General features: G+C 44.5%; 1 protein-coding gene across 9 annotated transcripts in view; it reads left to right on the top strand.

Moving 5' to 3' along the window:
• The first annotated feature begins 1,506 nt into the window (after positions 1 to 1,506).
• APBB2 (amyloid beta (A4) precursor protein-binding, family B, member 2) overlaps positions 1,507 to 24,408 on the top strand; it is a 164,381-nt gene continuing 141,479 nt past the window's right edge. For 5 of the 9 annotated variants that reach the window (XM_015411902.1, XM_015411901.1, XM_015411898.1 and 2 more), the window contains exons 1-3: positions 1,539 to 1,606; positions 8,643 to 8,711; positions 17,574 to 18,398. In XM_015411902.1, the coding sequence (XP_015267388.1) occupies positions 8,693 to 8,711; positions 17,574 to 18,398 (844 nt within the window). In that variant the 5' untranslated portion in view covers positions 1,539 to 1,606; positions 8,643 to 8,692. Of the gene's footprint in view, positions 1,607 to 8,642; positions 8,712 to 17,573; positions 18,399 to 24,408 lie in introns of all 9 variants that reach the window. The other 4 variants (XM_015411894.1, XM_015411899.1, XM_015411896.1 and 1 more) reach the window with 1 other exon arrangement.

Raw genomic sequence — 24,408 nt, 5'->3', positions numbered from 1 at the left:
CCATCGATAGACTTAAGCAAAAAGGTAGAGCAGTTGGGTGTAGTGGTTAAGTGCGTGGACTCTAATCTGGGAGAACTGGGTTTGAGTCCCCACTCCTCCACATGCAGCTGCTGGGTGACCTTGGGTCAGCCATAGTTCTCTCAGAGCTGTTCTCTCACGAGCAGTTCTCTCAGAGCTCTCTCAGGCCCAGCTACCTCACAGGGTGTCTGTTGTGGGGAGAGGAAGGGAAGGAGATTGTAAGCCGCTCTGAGATTCCGAGTGAAGGGCAGGGTATAAATCCAATCTCTAACCTCCATGAATCTATCCAATCACCTTTTGAGGCTGTTTATTCCTGTGGCCATCACTACATCCTCTGGCAGCGAATTCCACATTTTAATCACTCTCTGTGTAAAGTGGTATTTCCTTTTGTTCATCCTGAACCTACTACTCATCAGCTTCATTGGATGCCCTCAAGTTCTAGTCTTTTGCGAGAGGGAGAAAATTTTCTGTTTGTCAACTCTCTCCACCCTATGCATAATTGTATAAACTTCTATCGGGTCCCGCCCCCTTATTTCAGAGGTTGCAAGCCAAGTGTCTTTCTGCAACAGAGGTAGTTGTTTCCAAGTGGGTTCTCTCTGCTGAGCTGATGTGTCATGAGCTGTCCTGAAGCGCCTCCTGTTCCAGTGAGGTTGACGAAAGCCAGGACTGGCTTCTTGCTTCACGGAAGAAGGGAGTGGGCACTGGCAAATGCGTCATGGTGCTATGGTGCCATGCTGGAGAGCACTAAATTAAAGCAAGTTATATTAGTTACTCCTAAGTTTTGATGCTGTGCATTACTGAGTTAAGGCGCTGCGGTGGTTCAGAGGTTAAGATGCTGAAGCTGCAGACTGGAAGGTCTGTCGCTCGGCAGTTCGAGACCATAGTGCCGCGTGACGGAGTGAGCTCCCGTCTCCGGCCCCAGCTCCCGTCAACCTAGCAGTTCAAAAACAAGAAATTGCAAGTAGATAAATAGAGGTACCTCTTCTGTGGGAAGGTAACAGTGTTCCGTGCGCCTCGGCATTTAGTCATGCCGGCCACATGACCACGGCGTGAGCTCCCGTCTCTGGCCCTCTAGAGTCGGATTCGACTAGCTTTCGAGCAAGGGAAACCTTTACCTTTATTACTGAGTTGTCCAGAGAAGCTTCACTTAAGACTAAAGTCAGTGTCTGGGGAAGCACAGCCCATTCGGAGGTAGGGCTATCCCAGAACGAGCAACTGTATCGAGTGGCCCTGTTTGCCTTGAAATTATTTACGCTTCTCAGCGGAGGGCAAGTGCAAATGGTAAATTTGCTTTGTGTCTATGGCCCGAACAGTTCGTCTCTGTCGATGGTGTGTCTATGAATAATTTATAAACGCGGTTCTCCAAAAATACATAGGACAGGGTCATTAGCATTTTAATGAAAAGATCCAGGCATTATACTAAATCTTTGCATCCTGTTTTTTCTTTTTCTCTTTTCTTTCTCCCCCCCCCCCCCAGTAAAACGGCTGTGCCGTATTCTTTGAAAACAGCTGACAACACGGGATAATGTGCTGACTGGCGCTATGGGCAGGCGATACCCAGGGGCTCACTGTCGTCAAAGCAATTCATGTGAGTATGCAGATCTCCTCCTTACTACCTGTCCACTTAAACAACAGCAGCAACAAAACCTTGTAGCCTTATCTGGGTTGACTTTAGCATACGTAGTCTGTGTTTTTAGTGCTGTATCATCGATGATCTACTGCTGATTATTCCTTATACTTTCAAATGATGTTGACAGGGCACTTCTGAGCAGAATTACACCCTTCAGCCACCCAGTGGTCTTAGAAGGGTGTAACTCTGTTTAGAGTTGTACTGCAGCTTGCCTAGAAGAAATGTAAAAGTACAGAAAAAATTGTTGCATTGAGTTATGTTGAATCAAAAGCAAAGGGCACTAGTTCTGTGTACAAGCGGTCGATATCACTGCTTCAGTTTTGCTAGCTTTTACAAAAACTGCATAGATTAAATCGAATAAGTTGCACCTTTATATACAATTTTTTCCATGCATTGACTCACTTCATTCCAAATTGTGGAACCACGTGGTAGAATTTGCTGCCAGTGGATGGAATGATGGCTAGTAGCACAGATCGCTTTAGAAAGGGATTAGACCAATTTGTGGAGTAGAGGTCCATCAATGGCTACTACCCACAGTGTCTAAAGGGAACCCCCATAGTCAGAGGCAGTAAACCTCCAAGCACCAGTTCTAGGAGACAACATCAGGAGAAGGCCTTTGCTTCTACGTCCTGCTTGTTGGCTCTTCAGGGAAACTGGTTGGCTGCTGTGCGAAACAAGATGCTGGTCTATAAGGAGTTGGACTGGTGGTTTGATCCTGGAGGGTGCCTCTTATATGCACTTTCTCCCCTTCAAGGTTGGAGTTAATGGGTGGCAAGCATGGTCAGTAGGTATCAATAGCACCAATGTCCTCATTGTGCACTGAGTACACAGAGTGATCCAAGGTATTGTGAGACAATTCCAAGTGTACCTATCACTTCTCTGCCAAAGAAAGGCGACCTGTTGAAGGTACTTTGCCTGCGGGAAAGCGGTAGCATACATCTGAGCACAGAAATCACAGTACTTAGAGACAGGATCTTCCAGGTTTGGTGCCAGTTAGATGCAGGGCAAAAAAACCCAAACACCAATAGTCTCACTACTGCAGCAGTGGTGTTATAGGAAGGTCATCTCTAGGCAAGGCCTTTTTGATCCATTGGGAAAACCAGTTCATGTACAGGTTTCCCCCTTTGCCTCTAATAAAACCTGTGTTTTGCAAAATCATACTTGGTGTCAATGGCATCCCAGTGGCTCCCCGACAGCTTTGCCAGATGTGATCTCCTTTTTTTCTCTGGCCAGTGGTCAGTTTCTCCATCTTCTTCCTCACTGCTGGTGTCTCATTTCTCCCCCAACACTGGGGGTGATAATTGCAGCAGTCTGACTGAACTAAGCATGGACGCACTTGCCTCTTGGAACTAGTGCACAGATAGGGTCCCCTCCATCAGGAGAGGGGGATTTGGGTGCTACTTTTTGGCATAAATCTTCTTAATTTTAGGGATTTGCTTCCGTACTGGCACAGAACCCCATAGGTGTGACCGCACAGATGACCACCAGCCACAGGAAAAACAGATTCCTTGCCTATACTGTTTATTTTCCCCCTGTTGTCCATTTCCCGTGGCTAATATGAGCAAATGCCCTTAAGCCTTCAGGCCTGCTACTTTGCAAGGTCTGCTGAAGGATCTCAGGAGGCAGAATGGACAAAAGGAAACAGTTCTTTACACAGAGAGTGATTAAACTGTGGAATACGCTGCCAGAGGATGTAGTGATGGCCACAATACTAGACAGCTTTAAAAGGGGATTAGATAGATTCATGGAGGATAAGTTTATCAGTGGCTACTAGCCATGGTGACTGGGGGAACCTCCACATTCAGACACACTAAAACTCTGAATCCCAGAGGCGGAAGGCAACATCGGGGGCAGGTCTCAGCCCCTATGCCCTGTTGTGTCCCCCCCCCCCCCGGAACTGTTTGGCCTCTGTGTGAGACAGGATGCTGGACCACTGGTTAGATCCAGCAGGACTCTTCTTCTTAATCACAGAGAGGGTGTCACGTCTATCCCCACACTGTCCTACCCCTGGTCAAGGGACCCTCAACAACACTCTCTTTGGCAGTGATTTGTTTATTGAGATATCTGCATGGTCCAGGTGGAACAGTACCGTGTCAAAACTGTGGTTCAAGCGGGAAATTCCATAGTTATAGACAGTTCAAACAAAAGTGCACCAATCACACATTGCCAACCTCCCGCCTAAATTTCGTGCTTCTAACCCCTGGGAATATATGGTTACCTTATCTATGAAAGTGAGAAAAGCACAGCTTTGACTTCAAGGTCTTACCTGGCATTCAGGGAGGTATCTTGGAGGAAGAGTTACAGCTTCTACAACCCCACCGCTCACACACTCCAACACTCACCCCCCCGCAGGAATTTCCCATCCCCCAGACATCATGGCAAACTAGAGTTTGACACACACATACACTTTAGAAATTTGTGTTAAGACATGGCATTTTTGTGATGCCAGAGGCTACTCTGATAACGCTCTGAATCTTTTCCTTGTTCTTTTTTTTTGGTCTCTGTTTTGCTGTATTCTTTTGGTAATCATTTTCCTTTGAAGCATTTTCGTAAAGTAGTTTAGTAGTCATCCTTGTCATGGCTTTGGATATTATCTTAATTTAGGTTTTGTCCACCTGACTTTCCTTGTTACAGTCTATGGAGATTCTGCCAAGGCTGCTACAGGCTGAAGCCACAGCTATAAAACATTTATTGTGTGACAAAGAACAGTAATTTAACTTTTAGGTGTGTGCCTATTTAAATGGTCTAGCAGAGATGACAGAGCTGTTTCAGATAATGTATGTCGGTTAGAGAATTAGTTGTCTTTTAATCAAGTGTAGAGCATAATTTTTGGAGTTACAGGAGGTGCTCTAGTTATATTTCTGACTGCTTAAGCCTTGAGTGGGTCAGGTGATACTGCTTGATTCCAATAAAAGCTTCCATGTATGCCTTCCTGACTACTCAGCCATTTTGGCCTTTATGATAGACAGACCCACTCTAGGTTTACCAACCTCCAGGTGGGGCCTGAACATCTCCCAGAGTTACAACTGATCTCCATATCAGTTCCCCTGGAGAAAATGGCTGCTTTGGAGGGTGGACTCTGTGGAATTATACCCACTGAGGTCCCTGTCCTCCCCAGGCTCAACCCTCAAATCTCCAGGAGTTTCCCAACCTGAAGCTGGTGCCACGCACCTCCCATCCCCCAGTGGAGGCTGGTCGGGGGGACCTGGCAACCTTAACTCTTCCCCACAGCTTGATAAGAACTGAGTCTGACAACCATAAGGGTCACTTCAGAAGGTCTTGGAGAAGAGTCCTTTGTGTATATGTGGGGATATCACATAAGATGTGTAGAGAGCAGGAACAGACATGAGATGTGAAGGCCTAGAAAACAAATGGAAAAATTGGGGGGGGGGGGTCATTTTTCTTTCTGAGCACTTTCCCCCATTTTTCCAACAGGAAAGATGGAAAAGTTGGGGGGGGGGGAGGAACCGCCTGCAAAATATTTTCTGCTTTAGAATGTGTAAAATGCTTCTTAAGACATGGTTTTCCATGTTCGAAATAACGTCTATGTGAATTTTATTTCTGTGGAAGCTGCATGCATTTGTGCATTCTTTGTTTTTTAGTAGGCACAAAAAATGGGGTGCAGAACTTCACTTCTTAAGATATGCACTTTCATTAAAACAAAGGAATGAGAAAACCCAGTACTCTGGCCTTCAGGGCTTACACAGGGAAGCTTGAGAATGTTAACAAATCATGGTAAAGTCTCAAAGATGTGCCACTGTAAGTGTTCCATTGGCCTTCTGTATCCCTTCCAGTGTTTAGCAGGAGCACAATAAATTATGCAAAATAAGCAATAAAATGCCGGATTTGTGGAGGTCACAAAAGGCAGGGGTCATTTCCTGCAGGAGTGCACAGGAGCGGAGCTCTGGCAGTAAAGAGCCCAGGGGGTGGGCACACGCAACAAGCCCCACCCCCTGCTCCCAGCAGCCCTCAGTCAGAGCAAGAAGCAGCCAGGTAAGTTGCAGAGCCTCCCCCCGGCCCCCCGGTCCAGAACAGTCCAGTGGCACCTTTAAGACCAAGTTTTATTCAGGCACAAGCTCTCCCTCCTCTGCGAGGACAGATCTGCACGTGGTCCCCCCCCCCCAATAGCTAGCAATCCAAAACAGTCCAGTGGAGCCTGAGGGGGGGGGGTTGCCTTCTCACACACTTCCGGTGATGTCAGGGGGTAAGGTATATGCAAATAAGTCATGCTAATGAGTTATGCTAATGAGCTCCTGCACCTCTTTTTCTACAAAATGACCCGTGACAAAATGCAGCTATCTTTGAGGAAACTGTAGATTCTGAATGATGACCATACAGAGTAAACCCACAGCGCTCAGAGAGTATTCAGTCTGATTTTTATGTTGTCTGTTGTGGGGAGGGGGAGGGAAAGGAGTTTGTAAGCCGCTCTGAGACATCTTTGGGTAATGACGGGTGGGGGGTATAAATCCAATCTCCTCCTCTTCTTCTTCTTCTTAAAGTTCTGGTGATTTTGGCTGAGCATTCCTTGAAAGTTTTTTGAATGGAAGACTTAATGAATTCTTGGCCTTTTGCCCAACCTTTTATGCTTACTATAATTTAGTCCGAGTTCAGCATATTCTTTATGCCAGGAAATCCACTTTGGTGAACTTTTTCAGTTTCTTTATGGAGAACTAAATTTCAAGAGCCATGAAGTATGCTTAGCGTCTTCATTTTGTTTGGAGGAATGTAGTATATTTTCACAGTTGGCGTTAAACACAAGGAAACATCTACGTAAAATTGCAATGTCCTTTAGAAAACCGCAAGTGAGTTTCACGCAAGGGAAGCACAACAGAGTAAAAAAAATAATAATCAGGCAAAACAGCAGCAGTCATGTGATAGCTACTAAATGAACGGTGAGGTTTTTTTATCAGTGTATTTATTTTCTGATTTACAACATTTATTAGTGGTCTTTCTTCCGTACAGAGCTCAAGGTGGCTCACAACACAAATAAAACACATAAAATGAAATAACATCCAAAACAGAAAAGTCACAATTTAAAATTACAACTCGGGACTGCTAGCAAACGTCACCAAATGCAGTCCTAAATGAAATGTCTACAACTGCCTCCTAAAGATCAAAAATCTCCCTGGGGAGATTGTTTAATAACGAGTAAAGAGGCTCTCTGTTGTGTACCCACTAAACAAGGTTCTTTGATTGATGGGGCAGCCCAGGGACCTCTTCCTGTGACCTTAATTCCCTGGCAGGAATTTATGGGAGAAGATGGTCCCACAGCTACCACAGTCCCAAGCCTTGTAGGGCTTTAAAGGTCAACCCCAAGACTTTGAATTGGGCTGGGGGGTGGATCGGTAGCCATTGTAATTGCTGTAGTATTGGGGTCATATGCTTGTCTGGTCCATACCATTTTGCTTTTAGTTTTCCCAATCTTAATTTTAGCTTCTTTAATTCTTTGTTCCAGCCATACAGTCTTTTCCCCGGCCTGCCAATTAATACCAGGGAGACAGACACCCATGGGACTTCCGTCCCCAGCATTGTGGAACATCAGCATTGGAATTTACTTATCATTTCATCTTTCTTAAGATGGGCTAGGTGGGAATTCCAATGGATTCTTACATGCCCAGGGAAATACAGATCGCCACGCTGGGGTTAGGAAGCAATTTTTCTCCAGGCCAGTTTGGTCAGGGATCCTGGAGGTTTATTGTCGTCTTCTGGGCATGAAACAGGAGTAACTGGGGTTGTGGGTGGGGAGGTATTTGTGGATTTCCTGCATTGTGCAGGGGATTGGACTAGATGTGTTGGACTAGATGTCCCTGGAGGTCCATTTCAATTCTAGGATTCTGTGATTCTGTGGTCTGGAAGAATATATTTCCTGATAACATCAATATTTTCTGGACCTAATTTGTAACTTTCTGTGGATGCTGTACAATTGTATAGGGGTCTGGCGTTTATAACACCTTGAAACTCTAGGATCCTTCCAGTGCAGAATTCCTGTATGTGCTAGAGTTCTTGCACAAGCAAAAACACAAGAAAAAGACCATAATAACTGATCGTAGGAAGTCAGACTTATGGTGGTGCCCATTAATGTTCTCTCTAAGCTGAGTTAGTGTGAGCTAGCTCATAGTTTTCTAGCCTCTGGCGCACACATTTTTGTCTTAGCTCAGGAAGGATGGCTCCAGGGCAAAGTAACATATGCAGCAGCCAAATCGCTCGCTCACAACTTTAATGCCAGCAGCTCACAAAGTAGAATTTTTGCTCACAAGCCTCCACAGCATTTGCACTTGCTCATGATATCGTGCAACCAATTTTGGGGGCACCATAGTACAGAGCTTGACAAATCTCAGGTGCCAGGGTGCCAATTTCCTAGTATTTTCATCATTGATTTATTCTGAGTTGGTGATTCTCAGATTATGTACAAAGCTTATTTAGGTGAGGGCCAGAGGTTAGCTTTCTGTTGCAGTCAAAACTAGGGTTACCCTATATTTACTTATATACTACAACATTTTGTTATAACTTTAAAAAATGACAAGAAACTGAGAAGAGTTTAGGATTAGGTTTTATGGTAGCAATAACAAAATATTCCTCCTTCAGTTTGCTGCTAGCATGAAGCACTGTATAAAGATGCAATTAAAAGAGGGTCTATCTGGAATGGTTTTCTGTATCATGTGGCTGTTAAGACATTCTAAACATTTTAGCTCTTGGCTATTAGTATAACTCAGGGTTTTGGTGCTGGGACTATTTTGTCTTTGTTCAAGAGAAATTGTACTTAAAATATGAGCTAATGCTGGTTAACTTTGGGCTTTCTCGATTAAAAAAAATGGCTCCAGTGCAATTTTTCGATCTATATTTGCAAAGGTTAGCTTTACAGAATGAATAATCTGGCCTCCACTGAAATGTTGGGCAGCACCGGTATCCATAAGACATCCATAAACATGCTGGCTTTCGTTTGTGTTTTTGTGTGTGTTTGTTTTTAATTTCTTAAAATGATCCCTCTTTTCAGATTTCAAATTAGAATCCCTTTCCTGATCCATTGCTGAAGCCCAGTGATCCATGTCAGAAGTACTTACAGGTTAGATGCCCTTTCACATATTTTAATGGAACAGCATTGCGCTTCTGTCCCTCTTGTTGCCTGGCCCGTCCATTTCTCACTTAAGAATTAAAATGAACATGTTTCTTCTTTTTCTCTTCCTTTCTTCCTGTTTTCCCATCTTTTAGTCAGCCATTTTTTTTTTCAAAAAACCAAGAATGAACTTCATGCCAGTAGCTTAACGCTGAGGAAGCCAAGGGGTTGTCCACACCCTCCCTCCCTCCACCTCTCTTCTGGACCACAAATTCCCCCACTGGTGGACTTAACTGTGGCTAACCATTCTATCAGTGGCACTGTTAATCATGGGCGGAACTCCATTTTATCACCCCAAACATGTGTTTCCAGGCCTTTAAGCCAAGATACCAGAGAAAAATATGGGGGGTGGGTGTTTCAGTGGGTGGAAGGGATACTTGATCTCTCTGTACTTGTTGAATCTCTCTTGCAAATCCCATACCCTGGTTAATTCCCTCAGTTGGGCTTACTTTCAGATCAGAACCTAACTTGGGGGGAGAGGAAGTGGGAAGAAGGGCGTATTTCAGAGGAAGATCAGCAGGTGGGAAACAGGCTGGGTGTCTCTCCCCCCCCCCAATCTGTAGATTCTTTTATTTGTTTCTTTGTAGATGTCCTCAGAGAAAAACATGAGATGGAGAACACAGCTACATTCTTCCTGTTAAAATATTTTCTTTTTCATTGCCCACCTGCAATCCCTGGGGTTGCCTTTTCAAGAAGAACAGTGGGGGGGGGGGATTCTTTAACCCTTTCTTCTTCAGCTGTTTTTCTGCTGCAAAACATCATTTTCAAGCAGCTTTTCTCTATACAGGGGAGTACTTACATTTACTTTGACAGAAGACCAAGCACCATTTGGAAAAGAAGGGTCCCCTTAAAATGAACGTGGAAGGACATTAACAAGTAATTTGACTGCTCTTAACTCTTAGATAAAAGGAGCTGCGGTGGCTCAAGTGGTTAAGACGCTGAACTGCAGGCTGTGGAAGGTCAGTAGTTCAGCAATTCGAGACCCGAGTTGCCGCATGATGGAGTGAGCTCCCCTCTCTGGTTCCAGCTCCTGCCAACCTAGCAGTTCGAAAGCAAGAAATTGCAAGTAGATAAATAGGTACCACTTCGGTGGGAAGGTAACAGGGTTCCGTGCGCCTTGGTGTTTAGTCATGCCGGCCACACGACCACGGAAATGTCTTCGGACAGCGCTGGCTCTTCGGCTTTGAAACGGAGATGAGCACCGCAACCCTAGAGTCGGATTCGACTGGCTTTCGAGCAAGGGAACCTTTACTATTTACCTAACTCTTAGATATGAACTTTGATGAAGCAGTATAGTTTAAGGAAGTGTTGAAGTATAATGACTTGAGTTGTGAACTTCGAAGTCCCCTGTCCAAGTTTAACTCCTCAGAGGGCTTTTGTCGAACATCCATTTTAATCTGTCACCTTGTGTACTGGGATAATACTGGGATATCAGATGGCACCAATGTAACACTTACTGAGATAATGTAGGTGAAACACTGGAGTTCAGTGCGGTGCTGTGTTCCCCAAGAGTGGTGATGAGTTTCCTAGTGCCCATTTGCTTCTTCCCCAAAGCCAATAACCAGTCTTGGTTTTCCTCCACTTTATAGGAGCAGGAAGAGCTTCAGAACAAACCAATATCACCTTTGTGTCTGCAGGGAGCACCCATTCAGAAACAGCTACTTCCATTGTTGGAGGATGCTTGGCTTTGCATTCTCCCAACTTTTTGTACTTGGTAGCAGCATCCCATGGCAGCCATTTTAGGGTGGCACCTGCGCTGTGTTTCTAAAATCCCAGTGGTGCCCACAAGCTTAACAAGATTAGGGACTCCTGCTTTTCAAAGAGTTATATAAATATAAAGTACAGCTCCTGCCAACATAGCAGTTCGAAAGCAAGAAATTGCAAGTAGATAAATAGGTACCACTTCAGTGGGAAGGTAACAGCGTACCGTGCGCCTTGGTGTTTAGTCATGCTGGCCACATGACCATGGAAACATCTTCGGACAGTGCTGACTCTTCGGCTTTGAAACGGAGGTGAGCACCGCAACCCTAGAGTCGGATTCGACTGGCTTTCGAGCAAGGGAACCTTTACCTTTACCTTTAATTAGAATGACAGTGAAGAACCATTTCTGTGGAAATGCATTGTAGGGATCTTAAATTACCTGAAGAATGGTGTACTCCTTCTGTCTGGGATGGTTGCCCTTTCCCACCGAGCACACAGCTTCAGGAGAGACACACATGGAGCAGTGTTCAGTTCAGTTCAATTTCAGTGCATAGGGCCAATGGCCATGACAAGAGGTTAATACTAAAAAACTGTATACAATAAAATACAGCACAGTACAGTGAGGCGGAGTTGAAATACTATAAAAATTACATTTTAAAACTTGTTTCATAAGAGAAAGGAACGGCTGCCATAAGCAACCGACCTATGCCGACGCTAGCTTGGCCCTAATTTTCTTTGCCGCCAAGGCAAAAAGAGTGATCTTATACAAGACCTTTGATTCTACATCTGCAAGTAAAAAATATGACTTGTTCCATCACAGTACTAAGGCCTAAATTGGCACAAGATTGTATCTAAACATTTCTTCCTTGGAACGGAATAAAGTGGACAGGCCAGCAGATAATGACACCGTTCTTCAGGATCTGGACCTCTACATATAAAGAGGTGCTGAGCAACTGGTGTTTGAGTAAAGCGACCTTCAAGCATGGCTGTTGGCATCATTTGGACACATGGAATAGCGAAGGGGGTGGGGGACACCCACCTTGACAGTCAGATCAGCCAAATCAACCTTGGCGATCAGTGGAGGCAGGGCTATTTTTGGGCAGGAATCAGGAACGGAGTTCCGGCTGGCTCCCAAGTTGGCCACGCCCAGCAGGAACTCATTAGCATAATAGGCCACACCCAACAGCAGGAACTCATTAGGATTGGCTACATTAGGGGTGTGTGGCCTAACATGCAAAGGAGTTCCTGCTCCAAAAAAAGCCCTGGGTTTTGACAACAAACAAGGTAAACAGAATAAGAAGCAAAAGGTGGGTGTGGCTGGATGACCACACTTCTGATAACATGGGGGTGTGGCCTAATATGCTAATGAGTTCCTGCTGTTGAGGTATTGTGCGTGGGGGGCGGGCGTGGTTTTGGTGTGAGAGGCAGCGTGGTGTAGTGGGTAGACTAGGATCTGGAATGGAAGCTTGCTAGGTGACCTCGGGCCAGTCACATAATCTCGGCCTAACCTACCTTGCAGGATTGTTGTGGGAATACAGTGGAGGAAGGCAGAGAGAGAAATTAAGCTGCTTTGTGTCCCCATTGGGAGAAATGCAGGGTATAAATGACGTAAAAATAAAGTAAATAAAAATATGATCAGACAGCTGCATCGGGTGTGTGAGTGTGTTAAATCCCCCCCACCCCCGTGATGTTTTCTCTGACCTGAAACTGCCCCGTGGAAGCCATTTTTGTTTTGTTGTGGTCATCCCAAGGGAACCCTTTGAGACTGTTTCGGTCTAGGAAAATGGTGTGGGGTAGGAGACTTACATTCTTCCCCCCAGGGGTCGTTTCGTAGAAAAAGAGGTAGGGGAACTCATTAGCATAACTCATTAGCATATGCCACACCCCCTGACATCACCGGAAGTGTGTCATAAGGCCACACCCCCTGACATCACCGGAAGTGTGTCATAAGGCCACACACCACCCCCAATGGTCCCGGCCGCCACCGCCAGCCTTGCAGCTCCACTGCCAAGCCCCATGAGGGGCCCAGCGGTGGACCTGCAAGGCCGACGGGAGTGCAAGGAAGCCCCGCGAAGGCCCTCCCTGGCCCCAGGCAGGCAGGGGTGAGGAGAGGCAGGGAGGAAGCAACTTACCCTCCCTCTTCTCCTGCCTCCTCCTGGCTGAATGCGGGGCGGAAGCGGGGCGGCCGGAAGCAGGGGGCGGGGCTTCGTCATGTGCCCCACCCCCGTACCTCACCTGGGGGAACTGCGATCCCCCGCGATCCCCCCGAAATGACCTCTGCTTCCCCCCTTTCCACTGCAGCCCTGATCAGAATTGGGCCTCTGTGCACCTGATAGTTGAAGGGGGGAGGGCTGGGACCACCATTCATAGAACCCCAGTGTCATGTTTAGTGTAGCCCTAACTGATGCAAAGAGTTATTAACCCTTTCTCTGTGCTGCCAGAGACTGAGGACATTAACCCTCGTCTGCCTCCCAAATTCAGCTCTTCCATCGCCAAGTTTTGCATTACAATCAGGTCTTTGCAAAACTGCAGACTCCTGCATGTTGAATCACAAAATATTCATGCTGCATACCGCTTTCTGTCATTTCTCCTCCTTATTCAAGAGAGAGGGAAGAACGATGCTACCCTGAACTCCCGGGAGGAAAGCAGAATAAAAATGTATTTATTCATGTAATTCAGAGAAATACTAAACATGCATTTTTGCTTTCGCTACTCACATTTCTTTGATTCCATTTGAATTTGAGTGGCATTGTATGCAATTTAACTAAGGAATGCTGGAAGGAAGATCAATGTATGTCTGCTCATGGCTGTCACCTAGGGTGTCTATTTCTTTGTTTAGATATTTATAATTGACCACTCTCTCTCTCTCTCCTGGGGACCCAAACCAGTTTATAGCATTGTTCTCCCCTCTTCTGTTCTAATCTCAGGAGAACCATCCTGTGAGGTCGGTGAGGTCGAGAGGGTGTGTCTAGCCCAAGGTTACCCTGTGAGCCTGCACTGCAGAGTGGCAATTTGGACCTGGGTTTTGCCGATTTTAGTCCAGTACTCTAACTGCTGCACCATGCTGTACTGATTGATGTAGTGTGGCACTATGTGAAGGTGTAAGAAGCCATAACAGGTTTCCAAGTAGAGAAGCAAAACCCCAGACAGCATAAGTAGAAACAGTCCAACAGAAAGGCCGTTTTGTTCATGTTGAAATCTACATATCGCTTACTCAGTGAACTAAGATTTGGCATTTCATATCTGGGTTTAAACATTCTGTAGTTTACTAATCGTTCCATATAGCCATATGAAACGATTTGTAAACTACAGACTGTTTAAACCCAGATGTGACCCGTGCGGCTTAAAAGAGAAAATCTGAAGGGACCTACATTTGAGGTTTCCGCTGCATGGCAGCAGTCAAGCTTTCGTTCACATAATCCGCTTTTGTAATATGGAATTTCCTGGGTTTTTTTCATATAAATCTCATTGAAACTTGTCCCAGATTTGAGTTCTTCGTCTTTGGAATTATGGGTCTGTACACAAACGACTTTATGCTAGTAGAGCTGATACGTCCTCATCCGGACACCCAAGATCTGCAGTTGTATACCTTGGCACCTTTTGTCTTTAGCCACTCTCGACCTATAGTGGAAAGCTTGTGCAGTTTTTCTTTGCAAGGCTTGTATGGTCTTTGTATCTTAAATGTCTGCTCTTTTAACTGCTAAGAAATAACGAGCAAACAGCATGCAAATAGCAGCGAACCATCAGCGGCTTGCTTAATGTTCTGAGCCCCCCTACATATCGTTCTTCTCTTTAACCCTTAGAAAAAGAAGGAGAAATCTGCAGTTTCTCTTATAAAGGTAAAGGTGCCCTTGCTCGAAAGCCAGTCGAGTCCGACTCTAGGGTTGCGGTGCTTATCTCCGTTTCCAAGCCGAAGAGCAAGCGCTGTCCGAAGACGTTTCCGTGGTCATGTGGCCAGCATGACTAAACACCAAGGCGCACGGAACGCTGTTACCTTCCCACCGAAGTGGTACCTATTTATCTACTTGCAATTTCTTGCTTTCGAACTGCTAGGTTGGCAGGAGCTGGAACTAGAGACGGGAGCTCACTCCGTCATGCGGCACACTCGGGTCTCGAACTGCTGAACTACCGGCCTTCCACAGCCTGCAGTTCAGCGTCTTAACCACTTGAGCCACCGCAGCTTCTCTTAGTGACTAATAATTGCTCTTAGTGACTAATAATTTCTCTTAGTGACTAATAATTTTTAAAAACCCAGGTGAAGAACAGGTTTCTCTCATGCCCTTTTAGTTTGAATGAGACTGGAGAAACAGAGAAGTCTTTTCCTGCCAGGGGGGTTATTCCTTTTCCTCCTGTAGCTTTTTTTTTTTTTGGCCATCAAGTCACAGGTGATTTGTAAACCCCCATGGAGTTTCCGAGCTAAGTGGTTTGCGTCTGTGTCATGACCCTGGTATTCCTTGGTGGTCTCCCTTCCAAATACTGACCAGGGTTGACCCTGCTTAGCTTCTGAGATCTGACAAGATTGGGCTGTCCTGTAACTGTACATAGAAAGAAATCAGGATTGGGTCTTTGGTGTCCTGTGCTTTCTCCCCCTTTTCCCCCACCATAGGTTGAATTGAATGTCCAATCTTTTTTTAAATTATGTTTGTTTATCAGTGTTACAGAGCTTATACCAACGTACCTATACATCTTTTCCACATATTTAAGTCTAAATTTTCCAAAACTTATTAATCCAGTTATATAAACACGCCCATCTTACATAGAAAATATTGTTCTCTTTCCTTTGAAGAGTTACACTTAATTTTTCCATTTCTGCCATTTCTAACACCTTGCCAACCACTTCCTCTTTGGTGGGAAGTTCTTCTTGCTTCCAATATTTGGCTAATAGTATTCTGGCAGTTGTTAAAATGTAAACTAATACGTATTTATCATTTTTCTTATAATGGTCCGGGACCATATTTAGCAAATATATTTCAGGAGACAAATCCATATTTATATTCATTATTTCTGAGATTAACTTTTGTATCATCTCCTAGTAATTATACACTTTACCACACCGCCACCACATATGAAAAAAGGTTCCCACATTTACTTTACATTTCCGTCAATTTCTAGATATTAAAGAGTTACATTTTGCCAGCTTATCTGGTGACCAGTACCAATGATGGAATACTTTATAGATATTTTCTTTATAATTTGTAGCTTTCATATATTTTAAATTTTGAATGTCCAATCTTGTACAACTGTTTGTCTGAGATATGAGGTGAGGTGGCAGGAATCTCAGGGGAGGTGTGTGCGTGCAGACCTGCAGTCCCCTCCCGATCTCTTCTTAGGAACAGTACAGGGTAAAGGGCAGGCAACTGGTGTATGAGGAGTCCCCCGTCTTTTCAAGCTGCTGGACTTCCAGGTTTCAGATGCAATGAAACTGCCCCTCAGAGGTCGGCTGCGAAGCTTTCGTTGAGTTTAACAGGGCTAGATCATCTCTCTGATGTTTGCAACTAAAATAAAGTTGTTGAAGTTGTAATGTGACAGTGATCGTTATCTATATATTAGTCCTTGCAATAATAATAATAATGCTTTCGATTTATTGATCGCTCTTTCCCACATACCTGCGGGCTCAGAGCGATTTACAGTTATTCTTGAGACAGTTGGACTAACAATATTTGTGGGGATAGGGAAGACAAACATACAGCATTAATTACACACACGTTGCTGCTAGCCGGGCTTCATCTGCGGGCTGGGTCAGTCGTGTTCCTACGGCATCTTGTCGGCTGGCTAATGACGTCAGGGCTTCTTGATGTTGTGCAGCCACACACTGCCACCGCCTGGCCGATTCGCTCCACTGCAGGGAAGCCGACACAGCTCTTTCGTCTTTCCGGTCGCCGCGCCTCAGAAGTTGCCTCGGCAGCTAACACCTTCCCGAAGGGAGGGGTGTGCCCACCCCCTTACGGGTGGCCCCCAATTTATCTACTTGCCGAAGCTTTCGAATCGCTGGTTAGACGATGAGCTAGGACAAGGCTTGGTTGCTCACACCAGCACGGGGCTAGAACTGCCAAAGCATGGCAGTTCAGATGTTATAGTTAAGCAGGGGGGAAATCCCCTGCGCCACCACTCCCTTTACAGCCAGAGCTAAATCATGCCAAAGCAGCAAGAAGGCAAGCAATGGGGGGCAAGAAAGGCTTAACTCCTCCCTCTCTTCTTTAATAAAACATCCTTTGTCTTTGCTTTCTTCCCGTCCCTGGACCAGTGATCTTACTAGGGGCAGCGCCTGTCCTCGTTCTCCAAGAGAGGTTCATGCGTGCGCTTCTCTCACTTTGATGCTTTACTGTGAAATGTATGAATAGTAATGCCTGGGAGAAATGCTGGGAGGTTTCTGGTGTGTCTTTCTCTGTGCACACCCATCAGTAGAGAGAGCTGATGTGTCAGTGGGTTTAGGCTGGAGTAACACAGCACAGGACGGCCTTGTAAATCATCCATGTAGGCACTTGGTCTCTCCGCTCTGTTGTATGTGCTTCTGGGAAGATCGGCATAGGCTGGGAATTTTTTGTAGAAAAAGCCCAGCAGGAACTCATTAGCATAATAGGCCACACCCAACAGCAGAAACTCATTAGCATATTTGGCCACACCCCTGACAGCACAGCTCATTGGAATATTAGGCCACACCTCCATGTTACCAGAAGTCTGGTCATCCAGCCACACCCACCTTTTGCTTGTTATTCTGTTTACCTTGTTTGTTGTCAAAACCCAGGGCTTTTTTGTAGCAGGAACTCCTTTGCATGTTAGGCCACACACCCCTAATGTAGCCAATCCTAATGAGTTTCTGCTGTTGGGTGTGGCCTATTATGCTAATGAGTTCCTGCTGGGCGTGGCCAACTTGGAAGCCAGCCGGAACTCCGTTCCTATGCGTTCCTGCCCAAAAATAGCCCTGCGTGAAAGTAAGATGTGCTGGGTGAGCATATTAGAACCCCCGGACCCCTAGATCCATGTAGACCTGCGTTAAGCTTAGAGGTGCTGCTACTTATTTAGTGGTTCTGAATGCAGAGGGTTTGGTGTTGGTCTTCCAAATTAGCTTACGCCAGGCATGCCTCATGACTATTTCTGCTTCTTCCTCAGTGGACTCCGGTGTGGACACCTTGGCGGCGTTTATGGCAAGCAGCAGCACAACGGACATTGTGAATCGGAACGGTCCCGCCACGCCACCCAACACCCTTCTCCTGCGCTCCTCCCACAACGAACTGCTGAATGCCGAAATCAGGCACACAGAAGTCAAGAACAACACCCCTCCGAAATGCAGGAAAAAATACGCGCTGACCAACATTCAGACAGCCATGGGCCTCTCTGACCCCGCTGCGCAGCCCCTCCTGGGCAACAGTTCCTCCAACATAAAGCTGGTGAAGAACGGAGAAAACCAGCTGAGGAAAGCAGCAGAGCAGGGGCAGCAGGATCCGAACAAAAACCTGCCTTCTCCAACAACCACTGCAGGCGTAAACGTAACTTCTGAGAAGTTGGAGGGGAAAGAACCAAACCAGCAGGATTCTTCAGGCAGTGAGATACTGCCCGCCCAGCGCCGGAGAACCAAAAGCTTCCTAAATTACTATGCAGATCTGGAGACATCAGCACGGGACGTTGATCATAATTACGGGAACAGCCAAGGGGCAGGGGAGGAGAAGTTCTCCTCTCAATTCAACGGTCAGGCATCGACCCTGATTGTTAATGGGGATGCCTTGCCTCGGAAGCAAAACCAGCCGACGAGTCCAGAAGACGGACAGGTAGCCACCGTATCATCGAGTCCGGAGACGAAAAAGGACCACCCTAAAACAGGTGCCAAAACAGATTGTGCTCTGCACAGGATTCAGAACTTGGCGCCAAGCGACGAAGACTCGAGCTGGACGACGTTGTCGCAGGACAGCGCTTCTCCGAGTTCACCTGATGAAACAGGTATGGCTGTGTGCGTCCATTAAGGGGCTTGGGGAGGAAGGCAGAGGAGAGGCGTTACGTGCCGGAGTAAATCCTTGCTAAGTGTAAAGGTTAGACCAATATATCAGTTGGTCTCAGGTGTTGGCTGCTGTGCTTGCAAATATTGCTGATCTTGACATTTTATATTTATAGCGGAACTTTTTTGCCCTTTAGCACAGCGATAACTCGTCTCTAAAGTTTGCTGAGAAGTTAGTTCTTGGTGTCTCATAAGTGACTGTTAGAATTAAAAAAAAAAAGGTATAGCTCGTCCATGAATAACAATGAACTGGTAGAATCCCTGTTTGGAAGAGCTGTGGTTGCTGCACACAAATTTTTTAAAAACTTGAATGTGGGATTTTAAAAAATTTGGTTCTTTAAGGCCTAGCTTGGCCTTGCCTTTCTTTAGTATTGGGTAGCCTAATCCTACTCATGTTTATTTGCAAAATGTCCCACTGATTTCTTTGGGATTTTACTTTCAAGTAAGTGTGCTTAGAACTGAATGCAACGTGTGACTTCTATACTGCTATTTGAAGAGAATTTATCTACTGCTGGAGTACCAGTTTGGCTATTTAAGACCCTTAAATAGCTGAACTGGTACTACAGCAGCAGATAAATTTTCAAGTGATCCTGCCAGCTTTCTGGTCCATAGCATGACATAGGGGGTGATAGATACACAGAAATTTAACTAAGGATTCTTTTCCAAATGACAGCCAGTTTGGTGTAGTGGTTAAGAGTGGCAGACTCTAATCTGGAGAACTGGATTTGATTCTCTACTCCTCCACATGAAGTCAGCTGGGTGACCTTGGGTCAGTCACAGTTCTGTCAGAGCTGTTCTCTCAAGAGCTGTTCTCTCAATGCTCTCTCAGCCCCACCTACCTCACAGGGTGTCTGTTGTGGGGAGAGGAAGGGAAGGAGATTGTAAGCAGCTCTGAGACTCTGAGTAAAGGGCGTGGTATGAATCCAATCTCCTCCTCCTCCTTTAAAAAAAAATCTGTATGGCATCTGTAACGATTTCATGTTTATTTGTGTGTGTGTCTTTAAAAGTTTGGTTTGTATGGCTGTGATGATACTCTGTGATGATACTCTAGAGTGCTGGAAACAGGCAAGTGATATGATTGGTGAGTGACCGAGAGGGGGAGGGGTTTTGGAATGGATGCTGTGTGGATGATTTGAATGTCTATCAGGAGTGACTGGGGGAGATTGACAGTTGATAAGGACAGAAAAACAGTTAGTCAGTCAGCAGAGAGTGCTGTGCAAAAGCAGTTGATATGAGTTGATATGAGTTTTGTCCTGAGGTCTCTGTGAGAGAAGTTTTCCTGTGTGGAATATAAAAGTAAAAGTCTCTGTGTTAAGCAGACGGTTAAGTTCTGTGTATGAGAGGAGCAGACGGTTAAGTTCTGTGTATGAGAGGAGAGACCCATCCCTGTGTGGGACAAGTTAGTTCATTATATGAAAAAGAGTGTTACAATGTTATATGCCTAAATCCCTGAGAGAGAACTGAAAGTGCTGAGCCATGACAGTGTGAGAGAGAAAGGAGTTTATATCTGTAAAGTGAATCTACTGTTCATAAAAAGAGTCAAAGTTACAAAGAGTGTGATACAGTTGACCTAAGTACTTACAAATACCTATTTCCAAAACAGTTACAGTTTAAACAACTTCTTACCCTGTTCTTCAAATAAATCCTTTTTCTTTAAGTTTATCCCAGAAGCCTGATCTTCAGGAAACACATAGTTCCTCGAAAGCGAAGACCCTTGGTCACAATACCAAAACCAGAAGAAGAAAGTATAAAGGTTTGGAAATTTCCTGGTGGCAGCCAGATTACCCAGTAGAGCAAAATATAAAGAACGGTTTTAAAGTAAAACCAGACCTCCCCAGAGAAGAGGTCGTCACAGCATCGCTTTTAAAAAATAGGGTGGGCTTATGGTTCCCTAACTGCTGCATGAGCAGAATTTGAGCTGCCAATGAATCCCATGTGCTTTAATGACTTGGGCGCAGGAAGCTCTGTTTGGTTGTACGATTGACTGTTTTGAGAAGCACACAACCTAGCCTTCGTCTGCTGATCCCCAGCCTCTGATTTAAGCTTGTAAATGTTTTGGGAATTGAGCATTCTGCTCTTGAAACGGCTTCGGTTTCTGAAAAAAGCAGACAGTGTCAAGTGCTTTTGACATGTCAAGGAGACTTGCTTTAGAGCACCTGCTGAGCTTTTGAAAAATGGATGGCTCCTTGGTAGATCTGCATCACTTTTATTTTTCTTATAAAAGCAGATGTTTGGTGCTCTTATCATTATGGGGGCTTTTTCTGTGTTGGGACTTTCACACAGTGGGATGGTGATTTATTTGCCACCTACCCTGGTTTTACTTGAGGTTTTAACTATGTGCTAGTAGTGCCCTTACACCATCCACTGTGTTTTTTTTATCATACCTATCTCTCCTTAGTGACCTTTGCCATAATCTAGGGCTCTGTTTGTATGTTTAGTGGAGAGACCTTTAATGCACACATAGTGCTTCCTCTTTTGTTTGCATTGAGAACACAGAATGTATACACATCGAGGTTACAGAGAATGCAGAGTATATATTAACTAGGAGCTCCATTCGTACCCAGGAGGCCTTATGGAGCTGGGTGCAGAAGGGGGCATGTACTTGATATGCAAGGAGTTTGCATGCTAGGTGATGCAGTCCTTAACAGCACATTGGGTAATAAACTGCTTTTTTTGCTACTCTAGTAAATGTCAAGTATTGTCAATGCTAGGGAGGTGGTGTGCCCACCCCCACCCCCCATACTGGCGATCTTCAAGCAGCCAGTGGATGAACAATGGTCAGGGATGCTTTAGGCTGATCCTGCATTGAGCAGGGGGTTAGTCTAGATGGCCTGTATGGCCCCTTCCAATTCTATGATTCTGTGATGTATAGGGCTTTCACTAGAGATGGCAGAGACAGAAAAATGCCCCTCTCTTTCAGTACAGAATCACTGCCAATGGATTATTTGTTACTCTTGTCTTTTTCTTTTCGCTGTGCTTCTGTGCTGATTTGTCAAAAGAAACCACACAGGTTCTTCTGGTGTGCCTTGGGACTGTACAGTGTAAACACAGTCGTCCCATCCAGTGCCTTATGATCTGCCAGTGTGATTTTCTGGGTGTAAGGCTAGCATCTACTAGGAGCAGGGTCTTTTCTGTTCCCGTACTGTGGAGCACCCTAAGAATGTATGTCTTCCCCCCCCTTTCCCATTCTAGGAAACTGACCCAAAAATACCCTCGTTCCAACAAACTTGTGAGAATGGAGGCTTCTGTTTCTTGTGTTTGTATTCACTATTCAATTTATTTATTTTGGCGATCATTGCTTTTGTTTTTATTCGTAATGTTAGTTTTTAACGGATTACAATCTGTTAATGTAATTAATATTGCAAGGTGGTTTATACATGTAAGTAATAATCAAAATATTTCTGATGCACATTTATACGACTGCAGCAGTCAGCGATCACTTACATGCACGTTCCTAAGGGGTATGGCATAACAAAAGTGCAAACAGAACTTGCGTGTCACCTGATGTCAATTCAAATGTGTGCTCAGCTGTGGGTAACCAAGTATGAACCATCCCATATCAGCACCTTTCCATATCAGCAGTGTTGCAAGCAGGAATATTCATTCAGTATCTTAAATGAACAAAGATGTGTTACTGTAATGATTCCTTGTTTTATATGTGTGTGTCTCTTTAAAAGTTTGGTTGCATGGCGGTGTGATGGACTAGAGTGCTTGAAGAGACAAGTGTGGTGTGATTGGTGATTGACAGAGAGGGGGAGGGGTTTTAGAAAGGGATGCTGTGTGGATGAATATGTATGTCTATCAGGAGTGACAGTTAGAGGTTTGACAGTTACAGTTGAAACAGTTGATGAAGATAGTGGAACAGTTAGTTGGGAAGTCTGTGAGAGAAGCAGTCTGTGTATGTGCAGTTAAGAACAGCGAAGGTTGTTCTGAGAATAGTAAAATGTAAATGAAAGTAATTGAAGACAAAGTTTAGGAAAGGCTGTATGTCCTGGAGAGAAACAGTGAACTTACATGACCTTGAGTTAAAGTTACAAAGTTACATGCCAAGATCCCTGACAGTGGAGAGAAAAGTGTGTGAAATACCCCAAAGCAATTGTTTAGTATTTACCCATTCCTAGTTACAGTGTGCTACCATATTATTTACGAATTATATCAATAAATATACTTTTATTTAAGATACCAGTTCTGAAAGAAATACTTCCCAGGACCACATTAGAACCTCGAAAGCCTAAAAAACCGACCTACCTACCCACCCAGTAATAGAGTAAAAGCATAAAGGTTTGGAAATCCTTTTAAAATTTCCTGGTGGCAGCCGGATATACCTAGTAGAACCAAACATAAAGAACACTTTTAAAGTAAAACCAGACCTCCCCAGTTAAGGGGTCGTCACAGTTACATATATTTTCTCTTGGGTATGTGCCCCAAATACACAGTTCATGGGAAGAATGACCTTCCCTTAAGACAGCTGTCATTTATCACCTTTCTGATTCCCACCCCTTCCACCATTTGTTATGATCAAAACACATTTCCTCCTTTGGCTGTGTTTTGATAATTGTTTGGTTGCTGCCGAGCATCCAATATAAACTTTAATTTGGTTGCAAAGGAACTGGGGGACCAGTGGTCCCTTTCCTACTATTTGGCAGCTCACTTACACAGTGGGGTACAAAATCTCTGCCAACATGCAACTTGATTGAAATACCCATCTAATCCTGGATAACAAAATACCAAAAGAACAAGTTCCTAAGTAGTGTTCTCTGGGGGAAAGGGTGATCAAAAATCAATGCATATAATAATTAGAACAAAGGAAAATACATTATATCTTGGATAATCTGAGACTTTGATTTATGGTATTTAGGAATAACAATGCTGAATATGCACTCAGTATTCATGTGCTCATGTGTCACAGGGCATATCTGAAATTTTGTGAATGCTGAATACAAGTGGTAGCAATAGTGACAGATTTTTTTGAATGGCCAGAACCTTAGAAATACATGAACAAACATTGAGCGTAACCTAGATGAAATTGTCAGTATGTGTTGGTGGATGCCTGGCATTAGTGACATACATCTAAGAATACTGGCATACACAAAAATGTGTTTGGGATCGTCAAAATTCACCAAGTTTTGAGTGTTCATGGCATTATTGCTAATAACATGATATTGTAGCATGAATAATTATAGTAACAAACTGTACCCTAATTACTTTTCCTTGAATAAGTGTAGGACATTTCATATTTGCTCCTCTTCATAACATCAGTAGTAAAAACATAGAGATAAAAAAGCAATAACCATTGACACATTTCATCTTAACTCTGCCCTCTTTTTGAGGTTCTGTGGTGTGTGATCCAGGGGTCGTTTCGTAGAAAAAGAGCTAGGGGAACTCATTAGCATAACTCATTAGCATATGCCACACACCTGACATCACCGGAAGTGTGTCATAAGGCCTGATCATGCACACACACATTAAAAGAAAGGAAGGGGGCTCAGGAAAGAGATGGAAAGGGGAAAGGGGAATTAAAAGGAAATGATTTTGGCTTATTCTGAAAAGGTTTTTTTAGACTAGATTTCTCTGTGTCTATCTGGGATTTTATTTTCTTTCAAAAAGACCCTGATTAGGAATTTCAACACTTGGATTGGACTCCCTTGTTTATTCATGGCTAAGTATTTAAAAATACATATAGGCTTCCATGTGTTCCAGCGCAACACGTCTCCCTCTCTCCCTTCGCAGTTCGCTGGCTGCCCTTTTTCACAATTAGTAATGAAAAATAGGTTGAGTGAGACTGGGTATTTATTTTTTTCGCTCCTTGCTCCGCCCCATGGTCCCTACGCTGAGGCAAATTCCTCACTGCAAATAGTGGAGGCAGCCCCACATTAGTTTAAATCTCACTCGTTTTCTGCCAAGTGTTCTCACTTGCCACTGTGGACATTAAAGAGACAAGTATCAAGCAGGAAA

This window comes from Gekko japonicus, unplaced genomic scaffold (assembly GCF_001447785.1).
Source record: "Gekko japonicus isolate JY-2015 unplaced genomic scaffold, Gekko_japonicus_V1.1 scaffold455, whole genome shotgun sequence".
In the NCBI taxonomy this organism is placed as follows: domain Eukaryota; kingdom Metazoa; phylum Chordata; class Lepidosauria; order Squamata; family Gekkonidae; genus Gekko; species Gekko japonicus.
Note: the sequence above shows the minus strand (reverse complement) of the source record. Positions and strands in the feature narration are given on the sequence as shown.